The 24,395-nt window shown below is 54.1% G+C and overlaps 1 protein-coding gene across 6 annotated transcripts; it reads right to left on the reverse strand.

Annotated features, from left to right (window-relative positions):
- Window positions 1–1,246: 1,246 nt before the first annotated feature.
- Window positions 1,247–24,076, reverse strand: SEPTIN4 (septin 4). 6 transcript variants are annotated; one of them, XM_029212246.1, is made up of 14 exons: window positions 22,594–24,076; window positions 21,912–21,956; window positions 20,680–20,687; window positions 7,450–7,743; window positions 7,013–7,106; window positions 6,491–6,577; window positions 5,864–5,987; window positions 3,024–3,158; window positions 2,793–2,910; window positions 2,603–2,704; window positions 2,309–2,405; window positions 2,053–2,215; window positions 1,794–1,893; window positions 1,247–1,522 (listed from the first exon to the last, which is right to left on the reverse strand). In XM_029212246.1, the coding sequence occupies exons 1-14, from the start codon at window positions 24,074–24,076 to the stop codon at window positions 1,463–1,465; spliced, it is 2,910 nt and encodes a 969-aa protein (XP_029068079.1). In that variant the 3' UTR covers window positions 1,247–1,462. The 6 variants fall into 6 exon arrangements, with proteins under 6 accessions (XP_029068079.1, XP_029068083.1, XP_029068084.1 ...); XM_029212248.1 differs by lacking the exons at window positions 20,680–20,687; window positions 21,912–21,956; window positions 22,594–24,076 and adding an exon at window positions 9,879–12,389 and having other exon boundaries at window positions 1,293–1,522; XM_029212247.1 differs by lacking the exons at window positions 20,680–20,687; window positions 21,912–21,956; window positions 22,594–24,076 and adding an exon at window positions 12,682–12,760 and having other exon boundaries at window positions 1,294–1,522; window positions 7,450–12,291.
- Between the last annotated feature and the right edge of the window lie 319 nt (window positions 24,077–24,395).

A 24,395-nucleotide genomic window follows, 5' to 3' on the forward strand; every position in this document is an offset into this window, starting at 1 on the left:
CCAAGGTTTAAAACAGTGTTTGTTGGGACGTCCCCGGTGGTGCAGTGGTTAAGAATCTGCCTGCCAATGCAGGGGACACGGTTCGAGCCCTGGTCTGGGAAGATCCCACATGCCGCGGAGCAGCCCAGCCTGTGCACCACAACTACTGGGCCTGCGCTCTAGAGCCTGCAAGCCACGACCACTGAGCCCCCGTGCCACAACTACTGAAGCCCGCGCGCCTAGAGCCTGTGCTCCGCAACAAGAGAAGCCACTGCAATGAGAAGCCCACGCACCGCAATGAAGAGCAGCCCCCTCTTGCTTCAACTAGAGAAAGCCCGCCTGCAGCAACGAAGACCCAACGCAGCCAAAAGTAAAATTAAATAATTAAATAATATAAAAATTTAAAAAGAAATAAAACAGTGTCTGCAAACTAGAAGATGCTTAATAAATATTTGTTAAATGAATTCTTCCAGGACGATGATTGTACTCTATCCATTCCCAGCACTTCCTATAGTGTTTGGTGATTACAGGGGTTTCAGCATTTGTTCAGTGCTCTATCACAGGCTTCCTAGAGTACAGAGCTTAATTCGTACTACATATCCCTTTTCCCAAATCAGGGGAAATACGAAGGCTGCATGCAATTAATACGATGTTTTCTCAGGGGAGATATCAAAACCTAAACTTCTATGGGGTTGTCAGTACCGTATGTGGTAAAGATGAGAGGGGCTCCATATAACAGAGGCACGAGAGATACAGTCAGGAGGATGGACAGGCCAGGCTGGATTCTGGGCACGGACTGAACCCTGTCATGAGAGGGGAAAGTTTTCCCCACTCTCCCTTCCCTACTAAAAGTCAGAAGCCAGCACCCTCCTCCAGCAACCTTTCAAAACGGGGTCCTAGGATCTTCTCGGTTTCCCTGAGATGGTAAAGATACAGACAGTGGGCTTCGCTGGTGGCACAGTGGTTAAGAATCTGCCTGCCAATGCAGGGGACACGGGTTCGAGTCCTGGTCCGGGAAGATCCCACATGCCATGAAGCAACCAGGCCAGTGCGCCACAACTACTGAGCCTGCGCTTTAGAGCCCACGAGCCACAACTACTGAGCCCCCATGCCACAACTACTGAAGCCCACGTGCCTAGAGCCTGTGCTCCACAACAAGAGAAGCCACTGCAATGAGAAGCCCGTGCACCGCAACGAAGGGTAGCCCCCACTCGCCGCAACTAGAGAAAGCCCGCGCACAGCAACGAAGACCCAACGCAGCCAAAAATAAATAAAATAAATAAATTTATAAAGATACAGACAGTGACACCAGAAGCCACCTACAGATTTGTTAAACTTTATTTCCTGTGAGTCTCTGGGGAGGCAGCAGGGATGTAAGGCAAAGTGGCAGTAGCCGCAGGGGCCTGAGCAGAGCTGGTGCTGGGAGGGGCCGGCATAGGCAGGACGAAGAGGCGGCGTTTAAATATTCAAGGCTGAAAGCCAGCTAATGGGTCTCCTTCATCTGTCTTTGGATTTTGTGCAGCATCTCCTGCATCCGTCGCAGCTGGAACAGGCACATGAATCAAAGTGGGGCCTTTCAGAGAGTCCTATAGATTTAGAGAAGTGCCCCCAACCTCTAATCCCTTCAGCCAGGGCCTTGGTAGCCCTGAGGTGTGATGGAGTCTCTGGGTGGAACCACTAAGCCACCAATCCAGGATCCAGATATGTACCAGGGCCAGGGATATTCCTATTCCCAAACCAAGAGATACTGAGGGTTGTGGTTAAGCAGGGGTCCTCTCAGGCCGGCAACCCCTATTGCCCCACCCAACTCTCACCTCCTCATCTTTCTCTCGGATCAGCCTCTCGGTTTCTGGATCTGTCACTGGTGGGACAGCAGGAATGGGGAAGTCGGTACCACTCTCTCGAGTCAGTTTGCTGAGGGGGAGGGGAAAGGGGGGTTGGTAAGGCTAGGGAGACCCCAGCACCCGCTTGGATTGAGCCCAGAGCCTATAGAACAAAGGAAGGGCTTTGTCTCACCCAAGGCTGTGTCCCAAACCCCACCCCTGCCAGCTCTGTCCTGGCCTTTGGCCATACTTGCGATTCCGTTCTTTCACCACCAGGCGGGTCATGCTCTGGATGCACTGTGCCCGGTAGTTCTCATAATGTGTCTCCCGGGTCACGTCCTTCAGGTCCTGCATGTGAGTACGCACCAGCATTGTCCGCAGCTTCACAAAGTCGCAGTGCCCTGGGTTTTCCACTGCACAGCAAGGCTAGGGGTCAGCCAGGCGCATGGGTAGAGGAGAACCATTGAGGGCAAGGAGATACCCTGGTCACAAGCTCAGTGCTTTACCTTCCACAATGCCCCAGGGGTAAAGCCGGCCCCGAACTCGCCGCCCTCTGGCCTCTACCACAGTGTTGCTGCCAATTACAGCAAATGGGATGCTTTCCTGGAAGAAGTTAGGGGTGTCTGTCAACACCGCCATTCTCACCTGTTCCTTTCCACCTTTATCTTCATCTTCTCTGGTTCATGCTAGGAAACCAGGGTCCTCTTCCACCCCAATAGCCCACCCTTATATAGAATTCTACTTCTCTTTTCTGCCCAGAAGAAACAAGATGGGAAAGGGATGCCCTGGGGTGGCCCCACCTTTAGGGCTTGGTCCTGTAATTTGAAGTCCTCATCCTCGTCAGAGTCACAGTCTGGGAACTGGTAGACCTTGATTCCAAAGTGCTCAATCTCCTCCCGGATCTGGCAAACACATGAGGGGCCCATAGTTCTGGGGACCCCATCCTTTCCAGAAGCCCACCTGCTCCCCTCCCCCACCAGCTTCCCTCACTTTGCGTTTCTTGCGCTCCACTTCTGGAGGTGTCAGTGTGTCCGCCTTTGCCAAGATAGGCACGATGTTGACCCGCTGATGCAGGGCCTTCATAAATTCAACATCCAATGGCCGGAGCCTGGGGAACAGGAAACTGTGACCACCTGCTAGTGGCAGCCCTGCCCCTGGTGCTCTTGGCCTGTTCCCTTGGCAACACCCGGTGGTGTCAGGAGCCTCAGGCTCAGACCATACCCGTGGCCGAAGGGCGAGATGAAGTACAGGCAGCAGTGCACCCTGTTGTCTTGGATGTTCTTGCGGTTCAGGCCACTCTCATCTCGGAAATACTGCTCAAACTGCTGGTCGATGTATTCTGCCACAGGCTTCCAGCTGGGGCAGGGACAGACAAGCAGAGAAACTGGAAGTGAGGGCTGCCTAGTGAGCTCTGGGCCTGCAAGGAGCCCACGCCCCGAGCAGTCTTTTCAAGACTTTGCTATTCCCCGACTTGCTTTATTACATCATCAGGTAGGTACCTGGGTGGGTCAGGGGTGCATCTCAAACATCCTGACAGAAAATCAGACTAAGCACACAGACAGAGGTCAATAAATACTAGCTTGGTGAAAGGAAAAGAGCCCAGGTGACCAAACAAAGCAATAAGACTAGCAAGGTGCCGGCAGGTGAAAACCAACTGGAGGCCAGGGCAGCCCTAAGTCAGGTTCACAGTTCAGCCTCAGAGCCTTTGTTCGTGTGGTTCCATCCTCTCCTCCACCTCTCCAAGCCCACTCCATCCTTCAAAGCCACATCCAAGAACCATCTCTCCCATGAAGGGTCCTGTGACTATAGCAATGCACACTGCTCCCCCCTTCCCGTCACCACACACAGAGGTTATATATATATATATATATATATATATATATATATATATATATTCAACAACCTCAATTTTCAAGTCTCTTGCTCTTCTGTTATTGAGTTTCATCCTCACTGATAGGTGCCCTGATGGGTGGGCATTATGAACACCATTATTCTCATTTTATACGTGAAGAAGCTAAATCCAGAGCTGCGAAGAGACTTAATCCAGATCACTTTAGCTAGCAAATTCTCTACCCACTCAGGCTCCTGGCCTTCTCACTCCTAGTTCAGTGTGTTTGCCACCACAATGCCCAACCCACTTACTAAGCTAAGTTTTTACCTGATTGACACACGTTAGAGACCTGCTGCGCCCCCCACTCCCCCACTCCCATTGCCACTAGACTGTAAGCCTCCCAGTGACAAGGATTATTTACACTTGTTCTGCATCCCTTAAAATGTCCAGCACAGGCTGGACACCTCATCTGCTGCTTCACTAAATGAGAACACGTGGTGGTGCCCTGCAAACTGTGAGGTGCCAGGCAGGTGAAATTATTATTATTATGGAAGGCAAGAGGAGGTAAGTAGACTGATTGAAGGAGGGAATGATACTTGCTAAAGTAGGAGGCAGGTGCTGGTTGGGGCTCGAGTTTCAGGGCGAGCCCAGTTTGCTGAGACGTAGTCCCCGATCCGGAAGGGTGGTGATGACTGGAGACCACCTCAATCCAGCAGGACTATTTACAGAGACCATGCACCATGTACCAGCACAGTGTGTGGCAAGAATATAAGAAGCGGCCCTCCCCTCAAGGCTTAGATCATGAAGTTGAAGATGAACCAATGTGCTGAGCCGAAAGTCACATGTTGTGATGATCAAGTACAAATGGAGGGGATAGTGGTTCAGAGCACAGAAAGGTCCGTAAGGGTCTGATCAGTCTGTGAGGCAATTATCCAGGGTCAGCTTCCTGGGCGTGTGACCCATGCAGTCATACCGGGGCCCTGCGCTCAGAGAGGCCCACGTTTGGTTTATTCTCTGCTGTGGCCATGCTGAAATTCTTAATCATTTTGAACAGGGGACCCCACACTTTTATGTTTCACTGATCCTGAAATTATCATCTTAATATTCATGAGTATAATGTACACAGCCCTGTAAAAACTGTATGCTTTTTTTTGGTTGTTGTTGTTTTTGCGGTACGCGGGCCTCTCACTGCTGTGGCCTCTCCCGTTGCGGAGCACAGGCTCCAGACGCGCAGGCTCTGGACACGCAGGCTCAGCGGCCATGGCTCACGGGCCCAGCCGCTCCGCGGCATGTGGGATCTTCCCAGACCGGGGCGCGAACCTGTGTCCCCTGCATCGGCAGGCAGACTCTCAACCACTGCACCACCAGGGAATCCCAAAGCTGTATGTTTTTAATGCATATTCACATGCATCTTTCTGGGTTGGTTTTCAGATCAACTGGGTGAGGTGGTAAGGCCAGCACTTTTCAGTTGAAGAAATGGGAATGTGGTCATTTGCTCAAGATCACGCAGTTCCTAAATGCTGCATCAAGATCTGAACTCTCAGTCTAGGTGTCTCAGCACCACCCTGCCTAACTCCCTCATCAAAGGCATCACCATTTCTCCTGTCCTTATCACCCATTCTCCTCCTCATCTACTCAGGTCTGTCTGACTGACCATTTTCTAAGCATCCTTCTAGCTCCTGAAAAAAATGTCAGGGATGATAGCGGTGGGGCTGGTAAGCCACCTTTTATTTTGGCAGGTGGCCTAGAGGGTCCCGGGAGTCTAAACAAAGTTCCACCCATGCTCTCCCTTTGCCTCTTATTTCTCCCCTCACCTCTCCCTCCACGCACTCTCACGTCTTTAATAACTTGCTTGTAACACCTAAAATGTTGCCGGTGAAAGGAATGGAAGGAGGGAGGGTGACAACTACTGACCACCTACTATGTGTCAGGCACTGTGCTACACGTTTTCACATGTGTTTGCTTTCTTGAGGCTCTTCTTTCCTATCTGTGTCCTCAACCCCATTCTAGAATTGTGGGTCAAATCAACGGAACATTAGAGATTATCTGTTCCAAGGCCTTCCCTCTCACTTTACAGAGGAGACAGCTGTCCGGTAAAGGGCAGTGGCACGCTCGAGGGCACAAACCCCTTCTTCTTGACAATTGTGGGTGTGTCTGAGCCTATGTGCGCCCGTGTGTGTGTACGGAGTTGGTGGGGGTCAGGGCAGGGGCTGTGCTTGGTCAGACATACCACTCTGTGTTGTTGACCGCATCCCCAAAACCCGGTGTGTCCACAATGGTGAGCCGCAGCTTCACACCCTTCTCTTCTATGTCCACTGCATGTTTAGTGATCTCCACTGTTTGCATGATCCGCTCTGGAGAAGGGGGAAACTGAGGCCAGGGCAAGGGCAAGGACCTGCCCAGTCAGGACACACCACCCACCCCAGCCAGTGCTGCCCAGACTGCCTCACCCACACTGCCCCCCTTCCCGCCCCCGGGGGCTGCCTGGGGGCCTGTTCTCTGGGAACCAGCAAGGAGCACATTTCCCAACACAGGAAATGCCGGTGGCTGTTGGCTCTGGCCCCAGCCTCTTCTCTGCTCCCGGCTCTTTTCTCGGATTCCTGGAATCCTTTGGGGGTCAGAGACTCACTCCAAGAGCAGGACTCTGGTCCCTGCCCTGCTTCGGCACCCAAATCTTTAGGGAGCTGGCTGGTGGGCTTCCAGGCCAAATAGGCCTACAGAGAGATGCCAGCAGTCTCTCTAGGAAGCCATGGCTTCCTGCGTGCTGGGGAAGGTCCCATCCCTCAGAGCCTGCAGTCAGTTCGATTTCCCAAGTCAGCTCTGCCTGCCTGTCTCCATGCTCCTCTCCTTTCCTCACCTTCAGCACTGAGGAGTTTCCGGTCCCGGTACAGATCAGTGAGGAAGAGACTATTGACGAGAGTGGATTTCCCCAGACCAGACTCTCCTGACAGGGGAGAGAGGACACAGGCACCAAATCAGATCTGTAACCAAGAGGCAACCCCGCCGGACCAAGGTGGCGGGGTTGCGGGGGCAGCCGCTCTCTCATCTAATTGGGAAGAGACTAAACTACAGCAGAGCTGGAAGAGCTCGTCCAGCCTTCTCATTTGGATGAGGCCCAGAGAGGATAAGAGATTGCCCAAGGTCACACAGAGAAAGGCAACTACTAGAAAGCTGAGGGTTAAATATTCTTTGTACCTTGTCACCACCCCCTCTCCTGCAACATATACATACTTTTGGCCACCTGCGTCTCCCAGCTATTTTGCAAAAAGGCACAGCCCCTGGCTTTCTCCTGCCCTACCCATGCCCACTCCCCACATATAGACCATCCCCACTTGAGACACCTCTTGCCCAGCCCTGCCCTGCCCCACCCCTGCTCTACCTGCCACCATGAGGGTAAAGTCAAAGCCTTTCTTCACGGACTTTCGGTGGACTTGATTGGGAAGGGTCGCAAAGCCCACATACTCCTTGTCATCCTAGTGGACGAGAAGGCAGAGTGCATCAGGGTATAGGCAGAAGAACCCCAGGACCCAACGCCAGCCTTAAAGAGCAGAGCCAGCCTCCTTTGAGGCCCCACCTGGGGCTACCAGCTGGGCTCCCGTCCCTGCTGGTATTGTCAGTTTCCAACATACCTGGGGGGTGACACCACAGAGTTGGGGCCAACACAGGACAGAGAGGGGCTCCAGCTCAGCACGCACATGCGTGCGCACGCACACACACACACGTGCACGTACACACACGCTCGGGCTCCCTCTCCTCCCTCCCTGGGTCCTCCTGCACCAGCCCACTGAAAGGCAAAGGCAGGGCTGGAGGCTCTACCTCAGAGGAGTCATAGGGATCGAGCTTGCCCCACGGGCTGCGGGGCCGGGCTGAGGGGCTGAGAGGGGCTGAGGCAGAGATGTACTGCTGGCTGTCAGAGGGCTGGGGCCACGAAGGGGGTCTGAACTCCAGGTCATCCTGGCAGAGGTCCGAGGCCTGGGGCCTCGGCTCCAGGATTTGGGGCCTGGACACCCAGGTCTTGGCCTCTGGTTGGTGGTAGGTCTCGCTTCCTGGGAAATCCTTCACGAACTTGTTCAGCTCTGCATCATCCACATCCTCCAGAAAGCGCTTGATCTGAGGGTTCGGGGTGGGGGCGGCAGGCGGGCAGGTGGCAGGAAGGGAAGAATGAAGGAGGAAGACAGGAGAAGGCGAGAGGGAGAAAGGAAAGCACTTATGGTTACAAGGGAAAGAAACTGCACAGGCGGCCAAGCCAGAGGAAGCGCTCACCATCCCTCCCGCCACTGCTCACATGCCTCCCTGGTGCAAGGGTCCAAGACGTCAGGAAAGGCCCTGGGGTCCAGCAGCAGCCCTGGGCAGCCCCCAGAGCCCTTGCAAACTGCTCCAGTTTGGGAACTGAGTAGCTCCAGCCCCAATGGTCCCTCTCAGCAGGGTGCTTGTTGAGGCTGCCCTTCCAAGCCAGGACCAGGGACTGCCCCAAAGGCCAGGAAGTCAGGCTGAATGAGCGGGAGCAGACAGAGGCATCAGAGCCGAGAGGAGACTGTGGCTCAGGACTCAAGGAGAGTGCAGACAGCCAGAATGGGGTAGGGGCAGGAAGGAAGGAGGGAGGGAAGAAGGGAGCTCCCAGCCCCAGGCAAATCAAGAGTCAGCAGGGGTTTCTTCGCCTCCTGTCACTGCAGGTGCTGAGCTCTGGGACTGAGGTGCGGACTCTACTGGAGGTGCTCACTCCCCAGGACTCACTGCCCAGAACTCAGTACAGCTGACCTGACCCCCCTTACTCCAGACACTGAGCCACACAGAGCCTGAGCCTGGGCCCCAGGAGCGAAGGGGAAACCTGCCAGTGGATGCTGAGTGTGGGTGAAGGGGAGCTGGGAGGGACCAGGTGAGGGAGGACGGCAGGACACTTCTGACAGCCCCCAACTGTGAGGGATGTATAGGGGGAAGCACCCGCAGCTGCCCCTTGCCCCCTGTGCCCAGAGATAGGCTTTGGCCTGCAGTGCGGGAGGGGGCCTGGTCTCAACTGTGAACCGCACGGGTGGTAGGCAGCGAGGGGCTGGCTCCTCTGTGGAGACCTGCTCCACTCCATCTCCAGCGGGGAAGGCAGGCCACTGCCCCCCCACTACTCTGACCCTCAGCTCCAGACCCTAAAGCTTCCTCTCTCTCCTTTGGGGCCGGCCCCCTTTGCAGAGTGCCTGGCGGTGCTGGGCTCAGCTCGGCCGCACAAAACCCACGTGCCTCCCCCAGACAACGGACAAGGGCCGGCTTCACAGGCTGACTCACCCTCTGGGAATCAGCCAAGCCAGTGGGGGCTACCCCAGACCACTGTGGAGTCCCAGCCAGGGTGAGGGGAGATAACATGGCCGCGGTCTTCCTGCAGGCCCCCGTTTTACAAAGGGAAGAACTGAGGGATGCAGTCACGCTGCCAGGTTTATGCAGAGGGAAGGGACTAGAGGGGGAGGCTAGAGGGGAAAGTCCCCTAGGAGCTACTTCCAGGCTGTCGCCTCTCAAGTCCCCATACCTGCTTATAGCCGTAGTCTCCAGGGCTTGCCTAGACAGGAAAAGGGGCCTTTTAGACGGAAACTGGAAACAGCAGGTAGGGGCCAAGTGGCCAGAAGAGACAGTCCTGAGGCAAGCCTGACCCAACAGGCTTTTTCTTACCCACAGTATTTGTGGGGACCGGTGGGGTGACCATACATCCCAGTTTATGTTTGTTGTTCTGGCATAACTGCCCCTTTTCACTCTGCAAAGTGTCCCAGCTTGGACGATTAATTATATGGCAACAGAGAAGGGATGGGGCTGGGGGTGGCAGCTGAAGAGTCTGGGGAATTCGGGGAAATCCTGCCCCTCTGCACAACCCCACAGTGACGCAGCAGTCGGTCTGGGGGTCAGGCTGAGGGTGGGAGAGAGAGGACTGCACTCCGCCTGGTTTCCCCAGGGGCACTGAGCAGCGGGGCTGCAAGGAAGGGAGAAAGGAAGGCACTGATGGAGACCCCCAGCCCTTGCAATCTTCAGGTAGAGTCTCACCAGGAACCCAGTGCCCTCTCCATGCCAGGGGGCTGCTCATTAGCACGGAGGGGCCCACAGGGGCTCTAGACAAGGAGTTAGGACACGAGGGGCCTCACCTCCTGTCTGTCCTTCCCTGCCCCCGGCTCCGCCAGTGACCAAATCATTTTCTGACTTTGAGCCCCAATCCCAGACAATGCAGGGGGAAGACAGGGCAGGTCCACCCATCTCCCAGAGCAGCACCTTACCCCAGCTTCTGTTCTGTCCTCAGGGACAGAACTGCCTTGCCATCCCAGTGAACGGTCCATGTCCCACGCTTCAGACTCCCTGTCAGCAAGCTCTAGGTCTAATTTTATCTCCCAAGAAAAGTTCCTCACACACAGAAACAGCCTGGTCTTGATGCTCTTGTTGGAATCCAGCGTCCTGACTTGCTCCTTTCCCTTTCTCTCTGACCCCCCTGTGTCTGTCAGGGGCCAAAAAAGCCTGTGGAATGTCCTTCCCCAACCCCTCCTCCTCCCTTCCCGTGGCTCCCACCCTCCAAGGACAGCTCAGCTGCAGCAGGATCACTCGTTTTTTCTGCAGTCCCCTCCTCCTCTGATTGGCTGCTCCGTGATGCCTGCCCGCTGCCTACCCCGATGGGCACAGCACCAGCCTCCCAAGTCTGTCTGCAACACAGGCTCTTGATCCACTTGGCCTCTCCTGTAACCCCCAGGGACACTGAGGCCTGTCAGAGGGTTGAGACCTGTCCCCAAGGTGACCTGGCCCATCAGTACGTGGGGCAGCTACCCAGGAGACTCCAGTCCCAAAGGATTCCAATCTCTTTCACCTTAACTTCAAGCAGTGCTGAAGTAGTGTGGGGTGTCCTATAATCCCCTGGGTGTATGTTCTCTTAGGAATGGCTCCACTTTTCTTCCCAGTGTCCCTCTGTGTTCTCTCAGTGGAGAACCGCACTGCCTTCAGAAATCCGCCCCTAGATTTCCCTGCAGAGAGTCCCAGCCACAGAGAGGCCTTTGCTGCAGGGACTCCTTCCATCCTAGGACACCTGACCTCTGACTCATGGGGACCTGCATCACTTTCATCACCCCATCACTTTCAGAGAGTCAGCAGGGGAGCCGCTAACACTTGGTCTCTGAGGGGCATGAGTTCAGGTCAAGGAGAGGCTGGGATCCCAGAGGCTTCAAAGCTGCCGATTAGGTGGGAGACAAACTTAGGGACCTAACTGGGAGTGTGAAGATGGAGCACTTGACTAGGAGTCAGGAGGCCAGTGTTTCTGGTTTGGCTAGAAATACCCTTTGTGATTTTGAATAGTGTCTTAATTTCAGGGCCTTAATGTCCAATCGTGAATGGCCCTTCCTTGCCTCCCAGGAAGGCTGGGGAAAGAAAGCACTCCCAGATGGCAGATGCCTCAAGCTGCTTTGAACCTGGGGAGAGAAGGTACATCTCAGGTCACAGGATGGTTATTAACGTTAGCCAAGTCCTCCTTTTTGCATGCCAATTAAAAACGCCTGGGGCTCCTGGGCTGGGGAGCTCTCCCCACCGACCTCTGAAGCAGCTGGGTGCCTGATCTCCTTTCACAAAGTGACCCTCATAGAGAAGTCTGGCTTGACATGAACCCAGTCAGCTTAGGGACTGGGCTGGCTTGAGGCAGGGGCCTGAGGCTGAGGACTCTGGTGGTGACAGGGTGCCTTTAAATGCAGACGAACAGGGTGGCCTCAGCCAAGTTGAAGCACCGAGACCTCAGCTGAACTGAACTTAGTGTGTGGCAGAAAAAGCCCCTCTCGGCCCCTGCACTAGGGACACTTGGCACTAAGAACAATCAGTGCTCCCCCAGGCTTCCATCCCTGGTACAATCAGTCTGTCCGTCCCCATGTGAGGAGAAGAATGGGGGCAGGGATAAAGGCAGGCACCACTTGGCCTCTCCCAGGAAACCCCCCTTTGGGGAAGGTCACAGTGTCACCAAGACTTCCTGGCCAAGACTTGGGCCTCGGCCTGGACACAGCTTGAGAGAGAAGAGCCCAAAAGGCTGGCCTTTCTAGACCTGGAAGCTTCTGATTCCACAGGGCCCGGGGAGTTCCTTTCTGGAGGCTGCCCTCAGCCAACATCCTGCCCCACAGGCTGGTCACGGATCTCCTCCTGCTGTAAACAGCCTGTGCTTCCCAATGCAGAGGGCAAAGGCTAGGGGGCTCCCAGACTGGGAGGAGAAGCTGGCATAGGGCCTGGAGCATAATGTGCTTGTTGTGGCAGGCTCTGGCAATGATGGCAGGAAAAGAGCTTGCACCCTCACGGCCAAACATCAAAACTTCCAACCTGGGGGGTCTTCAGGGTGGTTGGCTGGGGTTACTGTTTCTCCTCCCACCACAGGCAGGTGGCAGGAATGAGTTCCCTCCACCCTCCATCACTGCAGAGGGACCTGGTTTGGGGGGAGGGGGGAGGATGCAGCAGGAGGAAGATTCCCCATGGTTCCTGTCTCAGAGGCAGAGGGATATAGCTGATCCCACGGGGTAGGATGGTGGCTGGGCCTCCCTCTCTCTGAGGTCCCTGGGCAGATGGTGCTGTGGGAAGGGAGGGCCCAAGCGTCTCACCATCCCTCTTGGCGAGGCAGGCAGTGTTTGCGGGCCTCCTGTGTGTGTTTTCCAAGGAAGTTGGTGCTGGTCCCTGAGCCTAGGGTAGGTGGGCGAGGAAGAGTCACCCAGGTAACAGCTGACCCAGGCAAGGGTGGGGACCCTCACCTCCGCCCCTGCCTGACTCACTCACCCCAGCCCACCAGCGCGTCTCGGCCGGCGCCCCTCCCCACCCAGCACGGACCCACGCCTCCGTCTAAGAACGGGGCAGCACCCCGGTGGCCGGGGCCCACACCGTGTCTGCTCGCATCAGAAGAAGAAACTTGGGAGCAGCGACGCAGCGCCGTCCGCCAGCCTGCCTGTGCCCGCGGCAGGCGACAGCGCCTCCCGCCCCGCACAGCCTGGACTGCGGCGCCGCGGGTCTCGGCGAAGCCGCCCGGGAGCGGCGGGCCCTGCGCGCCCGGCCCCGCCCCGCGCCCGCCAGCCTTACCATGGCTGCAGCCCGGGCCGGGCCGGCTCCGCCTGGACAGCGCCCGAGCGACCCGCGGCCGGAGCTGCGTGCCGACCTCACCACACCGCCTGCCCCCGCCCGCCGCCCAGAGAGCGGACCGGCCGGGGGCGGGGCCCGGCGGCGGGGGGCGGGGCGGCCCCGGGGCGGGGCCTGCACCTCCGCGGCGCGGGGAGCCGGCGCAGGCTGGGCAAGGGGTGGCCGGCCCGCCGTGGGGCTTTGCAGCTCTCGACCCCCGGAGACAGGGTGCAGAGAGGCGTTCGGGACAGGGCTTCTCTGGTCACTTGGCTCTTCCTCACTCAGCCCCTAAAGAGTGGCCTGCCCAGGCAGCGCAGCACCGTGGGGGTTGAGCCAGTCCCCAAAGAAAAAGGAAGGGCCCACCTGGTATCCCCAGGAGAAGAAACCTTTGGAAGGAGAGGGGGGTTTGCCTCACAGGTTGGGGAGAAACGATCAGTTACCCCGGAGAGTCCACAAGGTTTGTGGGAATTGAACCCAGCTGATGTCCAAGTTACTGATTGTCCATACTGTCTGTACACCTCCTAAGGTGGAATGTCAGACAATCTCCACCTCCAGCCAAGCTGTGAGGAAGAGACAGGAGGTTCCCTTCGTGCAAGACCCTACATTAAAGATTAAAGAGGATTTGCTGCATAAGTTATCCCGGGATCATCTGTTGGAAGAATGGAAGGGAGAGGCTGAGTGGCCTTTCCGGGGAAGTGAAGCCTTGCCTGTGGCTGTGGAAGGTGGTGAGGGCCTCAGGAGAGGCCATGCTGGGCAAGCAGGTGAGATGCTGTGGGAACAGAATCCCCAGCAGCTTTAGAGGCATTAGAGGCTCAGAAGGGTCAGCAGCAGCTAGGAGAACATAGATGCTTAGGGGGTGGGGAGTTGGTGGGGATTTCCTGAGCTAATACAGGTCTGAGCTGGTCAGTCTTCTGTGGAAGTTTCCAGCAGCATGCCCCTCCCTGACTTCCAAGAGTCCTCTTCCAGGGCAGACTGACTGGCTTGAATACCCTTTAGACAAAACTGAGGCCACAGGCATGGCCCCCTCCCTCTATTGGTAGAAGTGCTAGAGGCCTGCCTACACTATTTCAGTGTGATCCGTGACCCAGTGGTCTTGGTTGGGATCTGTCAAAACTCAGCAGAGAGAGGGAGGGGGCCTGGGTACCACAGGTGAGATCAGGTTCAGAAAACATGGGGCTGCTATTGAATATTTGGCAATGGTGGGCTGGAGGATAGAAGGGGTGTCATTGCTTAAAGAAGTGCAGGGAGCCCGGGTCCGATCCCTGGTTGGGGAACTAGATCCCGCATGCATGCTGCAACTAAGAGTTCGCATGCCGCAACTAAGAAGCCCACATGCTGCAACTAAGAAATCCACATGCCGCAACCAAGATCCTGCGTGCCACAACTAAGACCCAGTGCAGCCAAAATAAATAACAAATAAATAAATTTTTTAAAAAAAGAATACCTCTTGGATGCTTCAGTCTGCAAGGCCTGGACTGTGAGTGCTGGGCCCAAGGGAGAAAGCCTATGTCAAGGAAGACAGGCCCTATCACAAAGGCTTATTTTCCACAATCATAATGTCCCTCCTTCCCCCAGTTCTGGCTGCTGCTCAAGTGTAGACACAAACACATCTCAGCTAGCAGCTCATCGTCAGCTGCAGCTGGAATCCCAGCTCTGCTCCGGCACCTGCTGCCCAGACCCCAGAGAGCCCTGTGTTTCCTAAGGCATGTTGGTGCCAGCTTGCTTTGAAGGAAGTGAGGCCCCAAAAGAGGAAGGGACCATGGAACTCATGGTCTTGATGGTCACAGGCCCAACATGAAGCATGGGCTGGGCAAAATAAAAGCCTAAGGTAGACTCTGGGTCACTCTACCTATACAGCCCCGCATGCTAGCCCTGTAGCAATTCAGGGATCTCCGTGAGAACTTGGCCCGGGAGTAAGTCCCCATGCCAGCTCTGGCAATTATCTCACTGCCTGAAAGTCCCTTCCCCTCCCTGTGCTTCTGTTTCCCGCGTTGAGAGAGAGGATTGTTCTACCCTCAACTCCAGCTCTCATGTTCTATATTGGGACAGGTAGAGTCTGACACTTGGTCAGAAGCAGGGCTGAGATACAGCAGCCCTTGTGTGAGTCACTGATCACTGTGTGCTCTGTGCCACCTCCAGCCAGCAGGTTGTCTGGCCAACCTTGCCTCAGTGCCCCTCAGCTCTTGGAGCTCTGGTTCTGTCTTGAAATTCAACATCCCAGGAGTTCCCTGGTGGCCTAGTAGTTAGGATTCCACGCTTTCACTGCTGGGGCCTGGGTTCAGTCCCTGGTTGGGGAACTGAGATCTTGCAAGCCATGCAGGCAGAAAAGGAAGGAAGGAAGGAAGGAAGGAAGAAAAATTCAACATCCCACCAGGCATTGATGTCCTTGACTAGGGTACAATTTCTGGGGCACTGCTGGGGTCGGGTATTCAAGCCAAGCGTCTGGAGAGTCGACACATACCTTGCACAGAGGGTGATTCTTCTGGGAAACTCATATCAGCAACCACGGCCCCAGTCTGCTGTCCTGGGCCCCCTCTACTTAGATCAGGCTAATATGGTCTTTACGGAAAACCTCCTGGCCCCCCCTCCACTGGATCTTTCCTGCCCGTGCATGGGTGAAGGGTATATGGCACAGTGATGGCAAACAAGGATGCTGCACTTGGGCCAAGCCAGGGCCCAGGTTCAAAGTCAAGAATAAAGAGTAATTACCACCGGAAATCAGGATTTCAGATCTGCCTGACTAGCAAAGGCCACATTTGCCTCTCGGTAGCAGTTTCCCTTAAGTGGTGCAAGAGCTAATAGTACCCCTGCCCCAGAGGTGTTGAGTCAGTGATGATACAGTCAGAGAGCCCTGGTGGAGCCAAACGTCTATCTATCACTGGCTTGTGTCTTTCAAGGAAACCTTAGCCAGTCTGTCCAGCAAGGTCTGTGCAGAGGCAAGAAACGAAAATGCCCTAAGCCTCACTCCTTCCCTTATTGCTCCCCAGTGCCCCATGATTCTGGGGCAGGCACGAGATGTGGGCGGCAAGGTCAGGGAACACAGTGTTTCCTGGCACCTGCTGAACGGCCGCAGCAAGGGACAGTTCCAGAGCCAGCAGGGTGATAGAAGCCAGCCAGAGGGCCCTTCCAACATCCTCTCTGTGGCAGGACAGGGCACAGGAGGTTCAGGGATAGAAGGGACTTACACACCTCCTAATACCACTACCCCCTGCGTGTCTGACTCCCTTCAAGTCCCCCTCCCTTGACCTTCCAGCCTCTGCTCGAATATCTTCCATGGCCAAAAATTCATTGGCTCTAACAGCTGCCCTTCAATCTTTGGGTGGTGAGTTACCACCACCTGAGCCAAAGTCTGTCTCTCCCTGGTGTTGACTCTCCAAGTGCCTCCATGCTGGAAGCTTTGCTGACTCGTTGCCCGGGACTTTGTTTGTCCTTTGATATTCCCTTCCTTTCAAGTCATCCATCTGTATACTTTTCTCTCCAAATTAACCACAAGCCCCTCAAGGATGGGGAGTATGTTTTCTATTTTAACCTCTACTCACTTCAACTCAGTGAATATGTCATGCGATGTCTGCCTGGGTGATCAGGCCTCTGCCCCCAAGAGATGTCTGATCGATATGGATTGACCAAGAGGAATCATTGCTCAGTTTCCACTCTGATTTTGGAGTACAGACAAGCCTTGAGGCTATGGGCTTTGCTGACCCATAACCTGCCCTTCATTCTGGCTGTTTACCAGCTCACGCTGACCTCCCAGCCTCTCAGTTCAAAGGCAGGGAGCCAGATGTTACCCCCACTACAACCTTTCCTCTCACAATTCTTGATATCTAACGGTGCTACTGAAATATCAGGAAGTTATCTGCCAGGAATATGTGACTACAGAAAAAGAGTTTATACACCACACATGAACCCCTGGGGCAAGATGCTCCCTAGAGCGCTCCAGGCACTGATGAGCAAGCCCTGGGCCTCGGTGTCTTCATCTGTGAAATAGGGAGAAAAAGTCTACCTCGTAGGTTTGCTGTGAAGATTCACTAAGGCAATACACTTAGCGCAGGTATAATCACTAAAATGAATGGCAGATATTATCTCAGCTAACACCGAAATGATCAACACCAAACTAGCAACTGTCAACTGTGACTATTTCAAATGCCTTCTCTCCGAAGAATGAGCATGTGCATGTGTAATGGGTGTAGAGGGATGGGAGAGAAGCCTTAGTCTAAAGTGACATTGGAATGACCATGCTGTCACCAACTGTGGAGTCAGCTTCTTCAGCTAGACACCACTCTATCTCTAGAAAACAGGTCTTGGTCTCAGACTTATTGAACCCAATTCCCCAACACAGCCACTGTTGAGAGCCCTGGAGCTAGATGACTTTGCCGGTGGTAGGTGTGCCAAGGAAATGACTGGCTGACCCAGTCCTCCCATCTATAGTGTCAGGGTCTGAGCTTCCGTCAGGAGCTGCCTTGCATTCTGTCCTCCTCCAGGCCTGCATTCAGCCCCCAAGGTGCAGCTGTCTCTTGCTTCTCCCCTCGTGGCAGCTGGGCCAAAGGCAGCTGAGCAGAGGAGGGTGAAGGGACATGATCATTTCTGTCACTCAGGACAGCCTTCCTCTGGCTGAGCAGCTGTCAGATGGCTCCTGCATTACAGATTTTCCTTCTCATCTGAGTATGCACCTGCCCTCTGAAGCCAAGCTGCCTAGTCTACTCAGGCCCACTGTCTCTCTTCTTACCTGAAAAACCCACCACTTTAAACAGCACCAAACTACTCTGATAGAAATGTGTAATGTTGGAGATGGGTTCCAGGCAGGGAACCCAGTAGCGTCTGGAAATACACTAGAAAGTCCAAAATGGATGTGGCTGATTCTTCCCTATGTGTGCTCATGCTGGGCAGAACAAAAAAACGAAGGGATTCTGCCATCAAGCTCGGGAAGAAGGCATAGCATTTTCCTGCCCTCATTGTACGGACAGAGGGAGTAATCTGCCCAGGTCTCCCGGTGGAGGTAGGACATCACCCCCCTGCCCTGTGCTTCCAGAGGCTCTTGCTGAGGCATACCACACCATCTGTCCTAGGGTGACCAACTGTCCCGGTCTGCTCAGGACTCACGGAGTTCCCAGGATGCAAGACTTTCAATGTTAAAGTCAGGAGCACCCGGGGCAAACCCTGATGAGTTGGTCAACCTAGCCTGTGCCCAAAATAGCAAGTCTGGGCCAGAGGTCTCCAGCCTCCCATCCTGCTCTGGGCTTGACTGCCCATGATAGCTGCAGTGAACAAGGTACCATCTGACAGGAAAAGCAGCGGGGTAGCGAGGGTCAGGCTGCTATGAAAAGCCTCCCAAGGTGCCCTGCCCCATTTTCAGCAGCTCTGCTCCATCCTTTCAACAACCCCCTTCCCTTTCAACTATGAGCTTCTGTACAAAGCAAGAGAAAATGAGGGGGTAGGAAAATGATTCTGGGGTTCCCTCCAGACAGCCCATATCCTAGGATTCTGTTAACATCCCCAGGAATGCGGAGCCTCCCTGTGCTGCTCCTAGGCTCTGTGTTCTTCCTTGCCAGGTTAGTCTACCTGAGCAAAACTTCCCTGTGACTCAGGAGCCAAGAGGAGGCTGGCCGTCCCATCCCCCAGGGACAAATGACATGTCACCCTTAAGATACTGAAGTGTGCCTTAGGTATCACTGAAACAGCCTCCTCTTGTTCCTGGCCTGTTTTCCAGAGTTGATTCCTTGCATAATTGATAGAGCAGGGAGTAAACCACCTTGTCCCCTGACAGCACATCTAAGGGTGAGTAGGTTAGGTGCCTTGAGGACACAGGATCTTGGGACCAGGGCAGCCCCTCCCAACAAGAGCTGCTTTATTCCAGGGAATTCCCCAGGGTTGTGTGAGAAGACAGCCCCCGCTGACCGCAGAGGGCACCCTCAGGACCTTCCTATTGAGCTTCTGCTAGTTCTGGTACCAAAAAAAAACCCACCAGGAATGTTTCCCTCAGTCCAGCATAACCTCCTCCGGGAAGACTCCAGTCCCTAATGTCCCAAACCAAGGATGAGAAGCATCTGTCTACCCTGCTCCTTAGACAAAAAGGTCTTGAGGGGCCGCCTGGGAGGAGGCTGAATCATGCTCCGTCCCCAGCTGTGGACCCAGAAGGGCTTGTGAAGCTCAGCAACAAAGAGGCTGCCATCCACGAGCCAAGGCGCCATGGCTGGGCCACCAGAGAATTCCTGCCGGGAATGGAATCTGGACCAGACTCCACAGTCAACCATTCCTAGATGAGAGGAACCAGAGGCCTTGGACACCAGCACCACAGAGTCTTCATCCTGGGACTGCCTGTGGGCCATGCAGCCTAGGGATCAGTCTGAGGAAGGCCTAGCTCTTGCACACCCTGTGAGGAGAGTACCGGGCCCACCTCCATGCCACCCACTTCCAGAGATCCAGAGAAGGCCAGTAGGCCCCGCTGCCTGGGAGTCTTCTCTTCCCAGCTTCTGGGGAGCAGCTCTGCTGCTGAACAGGCTGGAGAGCTGCAATTATCGAGACAGGACAAGAGCTATTTTGAGAAGGAGCCGTCCTGCTGCCAAGGCTTTTGACTTCCTAAACTAAAACAAAATGCATAAAGAAAGAGGGCAAGCTGGAGGAAAACAGGGAGGAACTTGCTCTGTCAAAAGCATCATATCCTGAATGAGGGGAAATACTAATCCCTTCCCAAAGGTATAGGTTTGCATCAAGGGGTGAACAAGAGGCTGGCTGTTAAGATATCCCGCCCCCCCCCGCCCCCGGCTTTGGGAAGGAGTGGGTAACCTGACCGCCTCCCCGCAAAGTCCCTGCTGACTCCCTCTCTCCTAAGACCCTCCAACAGCACTTATTCAGTCTGTTGCATTCATTTGAACATTTGAGCACGGACTATTTCATATTGTTGTTTAAATGTTTCCTGCCCATGTGTCTTATCTCCCCATCCAAATGGTAAGTTTCTCAAGGCCAAAGAATGTGTGTGCTGTGAGGCTTCAATGGTTTCCTCAATAGTGCCTAGCAGAGTGCTAAGCATCTGAATAAAAACTGTTTATGGAAGGAAGGGAGAAAAGGAGGAAGGAAGGAAGAGAGAAAGGCAGGAGGGAGAGAAGGATTTACTGTCTTCATGGAGATAATCTCTAAAAGTAGCTGCTCCCACCCACAGCTGAGCCCAGGGCCCAGGGCTAGATAAGCAGCCATGGCAGAGGGGGTGGCAGCCGCATTTCTGGCACATCCCCTGCAGCTGTTCTGGCTGTTGTCCCCTGCCACACGCACATCTCATTTGTCTTTTGCACCTGTAGTCAACTGTCCATCCTGGGCTAGTCCATTAGAGGCCATGTTGGACTTTGGGTAAGGGAGAGATATGGCAAGACAAAGAACAAAGGCAAAAGAGCTTGGACTATCTTATCAAACATGGACCAAGAAGAATGAAAGTACTTATAGGAACAACGCACTGTGAAATCAGGACACACTTTGCCAAATTCAGGACACAGGGCTGCCGAGAGCAGAGTTCACCTTGTGCCTTTCCAAGTTGAGGACTCAAATAGTGTGTAACCCAGAAAAATGTCCCCTTTCTGGAGTGCCCTAGGCTGGAGAGGGGAGAGCCAAGCGGGGATGGATCCAGCCTATGGCTTCCCAGACAGCCTTCCCACAGAGCACTTGGCAGGATTCATCATTTGCCAAAAGGTCTCTACTCCTTCTCTCCAGCGTTGCAACTAGCTCTGGTACCTTCGTGTAAATGCCCCTCTGGGGAGATGCAGCCCCACAGGTGCACAGCTTGGCAAGTGGAACACAGGCTAGATTTCAGCCCCTGCTTCTCTGCCAGGTGCCCTTGTGCAGTGAACAACCTGCCCAACCATAGGGAGCACCTCTGTCTGTCTTCTTTCACATCTGCTTCCATTAAAGGGTAAGAGAGGCACTTGGATAAGGGGGAGCATGGAAAGACGGGAAGTAACTTCCCAGGGGCGTTCTTACCTCCTCATCTGTCATAATGGAGAGAGTAGAAGCCAGGCATTCCCAGGGGGTCAGCAAATGGAACTCAGAGAGTGCCAACAGGAAGGGAAAAAGAGAATTTTACTGAAGATGTCCAGTGGACTTGGGCACAACCTGGCCCAAATCCCTTCCTAGTCCAAAGTGGCCCAAATAACAACGGCTAGCATTTACTGTGTGCTCACTGTTGCCAGGCGCCATGCTAAGTGCTTTACGTGTAATAGCTTGGTGAGTCCTTGCAGGAACCTTAAGAGGAAGCCATTGTTCCTAATAACAGATGGGGAAACTAATGATTGGAGAGGTAAAATAACTTACCCAAGGTCACAGTCAGAAAACAGTGGACACAGGGCTCAAACCCAGTAATATAACTCCAGAGTCCTTATTCTAAAAACCTCTCCTTTATGGATCTTTGCTCCCTCTGAGGGGCAGGACTGCTGGTGGGGACTGGACTGCATCCCCAGGGCTCTCTCCTCTCTAGGAACGTCCTCATCTAGAGCCCTGGCCTCTCTTGTGCTCATAGGGCTGGAGGATGTTTTGGTCCATAACGCTTGAAGCAGGAATTCCTTGCCACTAAGATGCTCTGTATTAGGACTGGTTCCCACCTTCCCTCCTATCAGAGAGGTCAAGAGCACAAAGTGAGTGTGGGGGGAGGGGGGTCAGACCCTGGGGATTCTCAAGTTGGCTGGCTGCAGGACCCACTGATATCCTCACCTAGACATCCCTGGAGAGCCTGCCAGGGCAGCAGCCAATAAGTACCTCCCAGATCCTGGGATGGGGGCTTGAAGAGGGTTCTGAGGAAGCAGAGACACACGTGGGGATACCCCCTCAACCTGAATAAGTTTGGAGTTAGCCCTGAGTGAGACCATGAAGCAGGTCACTTGTGTTAACGGGGCTTTTGTTGTTTGCTTTTTATCACATGGTAGGTAAAGACCAGCTAATCTGAAAGGCCATGGGCTTAAATCGTTCTCCATTCCAAAAGTGACTCCTTCCCATTAAAAGGAGACTCTTGAGAATGAAAAAAGTTTCCAAGTCCCAAAGGAATGACTCTAATGGTAGAATTTTAGGCAAGATGAGAAGTTCCTCTGCCCCTTCAAGTCAAAATCCCAGCATGTGCCATCCTAACAGATCTAGCTCTGTGGATACAGAGGCCACCCTCCCAACTGTCCTCCTGCCTCCCAGCCCCCAAGAGTGGACCCACAGGAGGGAAAAGCACAGACCTTTTAGCCACCAGATGACACGATTGTACATTTCCTCAGAGACATCTGAAAGTAACAGAGATTGTTGCTCTTTTTTTCTCTCTGTGGGATACACGCCCCCTCCCCTCACTGCTTAACATCTCCCTTTCTAGCTCCACATTTCTCCACACAAAGGTGCCCTCAGCCCTTGATGTCTCCAAGAAGCTCCTCCAGCCTGAGACTAAACATCACATTCCCACCCTCCCTCTCCCTTTTTCCCCACCCTCTCTTTGTGCCACTGTTAATGCCTCTCCCCCCTTGGAATTCTAAGTCCCAGCTCATTTATGGCCCACTTTGTTGCCAGAATATTTACCTGAGGACCCTATTCTCTTTACCAGCTCAGTTCTTTATCTCCACTCTCGAGAAGTAGCTTCCCACCCTGCAAACCACTCTCTACTACCTTCCATTGAAAGGCTAAGCAGCGTTGCCTGGAAGAGTCAATGCCTGACTCTGGCCCAAGCATCGTCATCGATGTCATTAGCTTGGAGCTCAGAGAAGTTGGTGGGGAAGGAATGGAGCAATGGGCTCAAGGAGGGGTCTAACTTTGGCTCTGAAAGGAGGGCAGCTCTGAGGCCCAGAATGCAGAGGGGGAACTTCTTGCCAACACCAGCATCCCACCTCACTAAATTGGGGCTGCACCTGGGTAGTCTGCTTCTTCACATACCCAAGAAGAAAGCACTAAACCTTTGAATGGGTTGTTTGGAGGTGTGCTTGCGGACCTGTGGCACTTCCCTCAGCGGTTCTGGGCTTGGAGACTCCTTTGGTGATGGTGGTGGTGATGGACTTGGCTTCCCTCTCTGGAACATGAGATCCTCACAGAAAGGGCTTGATTCCATTTCAAAAAAGGACATTGAAGAGTCTACGGGAGAAGGGGACTTAGGCTCGGAATCAAGTGTTATTGGCCGGCTTTGGGGCATTTCAACTTCAGGGTTGAGTAAGGCCCACCAGGATGAGTCTGGCCCATATCTCGGTAAGGACCGAGGGGGTAAGGGCCGAGGGGTCAGTTCCAGTTCTGCATGGACAGAGGGCTTTGGATGCCTAAGTGTGGGTCCTGAGGATACATAAGTACTTTTTGAGGGTCTTGTGGTATGCTGCTTATAGATGGGCTCTGGAGTGACAAACGTGGAAGATTTGCAGGGGCTCTCAGACACGGGTCGAGATGTCACACGGGAAGCTGACTGTCCCCCGGGGGAGATGGTGACCTTGTGGCCACCCTCACTGTCTCCTCGGATTGAGGACTTCACATTGGGCTCCACTTCTGTTGATATTAAGACCTTTGGGAAGGACTTGGTTTCAGTGTAGACAGAATGCTTGCGGATAGACTCAGGCTCTGGGAGCATAGAAACTTTGCGTCCACCATCCAAATCTTTAAGGAAGGAGAGTCTGAGGGATGATTCCAAGTTCATACTTCTATGCAAGGCCTTAGGGTCCGTGTAAATTGAGTTTTGACAGCCCATTTCAGGTTCTTGGCCAGGGATCCGTCTCTGGGTCGGTCGAGAGTCTGTACAGATGCGGCTGCCGCTGCGTTCTGGGCTAGAGGGTCTCCTTGGAGATCTGATATTAGCAGCAGTCAAACTCTTTCGAGTGGGTTCAGTTTGGACTGCTTCATCCTTTGGATAAACCAAAGGCCTATGGGGAACTCTGACCCCTTGTGGGTACTGGACCTTGGAGGGTGGGTCTTCTTCTAAGATTGTGAAGTTGTCCTTCTGGTCGACAAAACTCAACCGGCGAGAGGATTTGGCATCTGGAATTAATGAGTAGCGATTATTGATATCACGCCCTGGTTTGCTCTCACCCCCTCTTCTAGCTGCTTGCTCTCTGGACTTACTAGCGTTCTGCTGCATCTGGACGGCATGGCGGTATGCTTCAGATTTTGATCGGGTCTCGGTTCGACAGCTGGGTGCTCCGGAGAGGCCTGGCCCTGAGTGCGGGGTGATAGATCGAGGGTACTCTGATGCTAAGTGGGGAATGGTGGAATGCCCAGCTTCTGATCTTCGGTGGGCTGAAGGGATCACGGAGGCCGTGCCTCTCCGCTGGCTTGAGGCAAGATCGTATTCGTGTCCTCGCTGAGGGGTTGTGTTGGTAACCTCGGCCCCTTTCTGTGCTGAAACTGCTACCTTGGACCCACCTTTATTTGTCTTGACCATAGGATAGATTGTGCCTCTGTGGGTAGAGCCCATATTTTAACGGCTGGCTTGTATTCAGGGTCCTAATGAAGCCTGAATATTTACCCTCAGTTTTAAAACCTGCTGTTCTTGCACTCCCACAAAGGTGGCTGTTGCTCTCCAAGTGTCTCCAACAGTCCCCTTAGCTACCTGCCTGGTGATGTCATAAAGGAGGGAGCCTCCCATGAAATATTCTGGCATACAGCCACAATTCTTCAGATACTCTTACGTAGTAACTGCAAGGAAACTGTGGATTTGTCTTTGGAGCTGACACCACCAAAGCTTTGACCAAGTTCTCAGC

The sequence above is a fragment of the Monodon monoceros genome, unplaced genomic scaffold, assembly GCF_005190385.1.
Source record: "Monodon monoceros isolate NGI ecotype Baffin Bay Population unplaced genomic scaffold, NGI_Narwhal_1 Super_Scaffold_9, whole genome shotgun sequence".
Lineage (NCBI taxonomy): Eukaryota > Metazoa > Chordata > Mammalia > Artiodactyla > Monodontidae > Monodon > Monodon monoceros.

Coding starts and splice junctions, on each gene's coding strand:
- SEPTIN4 (XM_029212246.1), bottom strand. CDS start 24,076: ATGGTCAAGACAAATAAAGGTGGGTCCAAGGTAGCAGTTTCAGCACAG. Junction 2,406..2,602: donor TACAGGACCAAGCCCTAAAG/GTGGGGCCACCC, acceptor AACTTCTTCCAG/GAAAGCATCCCATTTGCTGT. Junction 1,894..2,052: donor GTGAAAGAACGGAATCGCAA/GTATGGCCAAAG, acceptor CCTCCCCCTCAG/CAAACTGACTCGAGAGAGTG.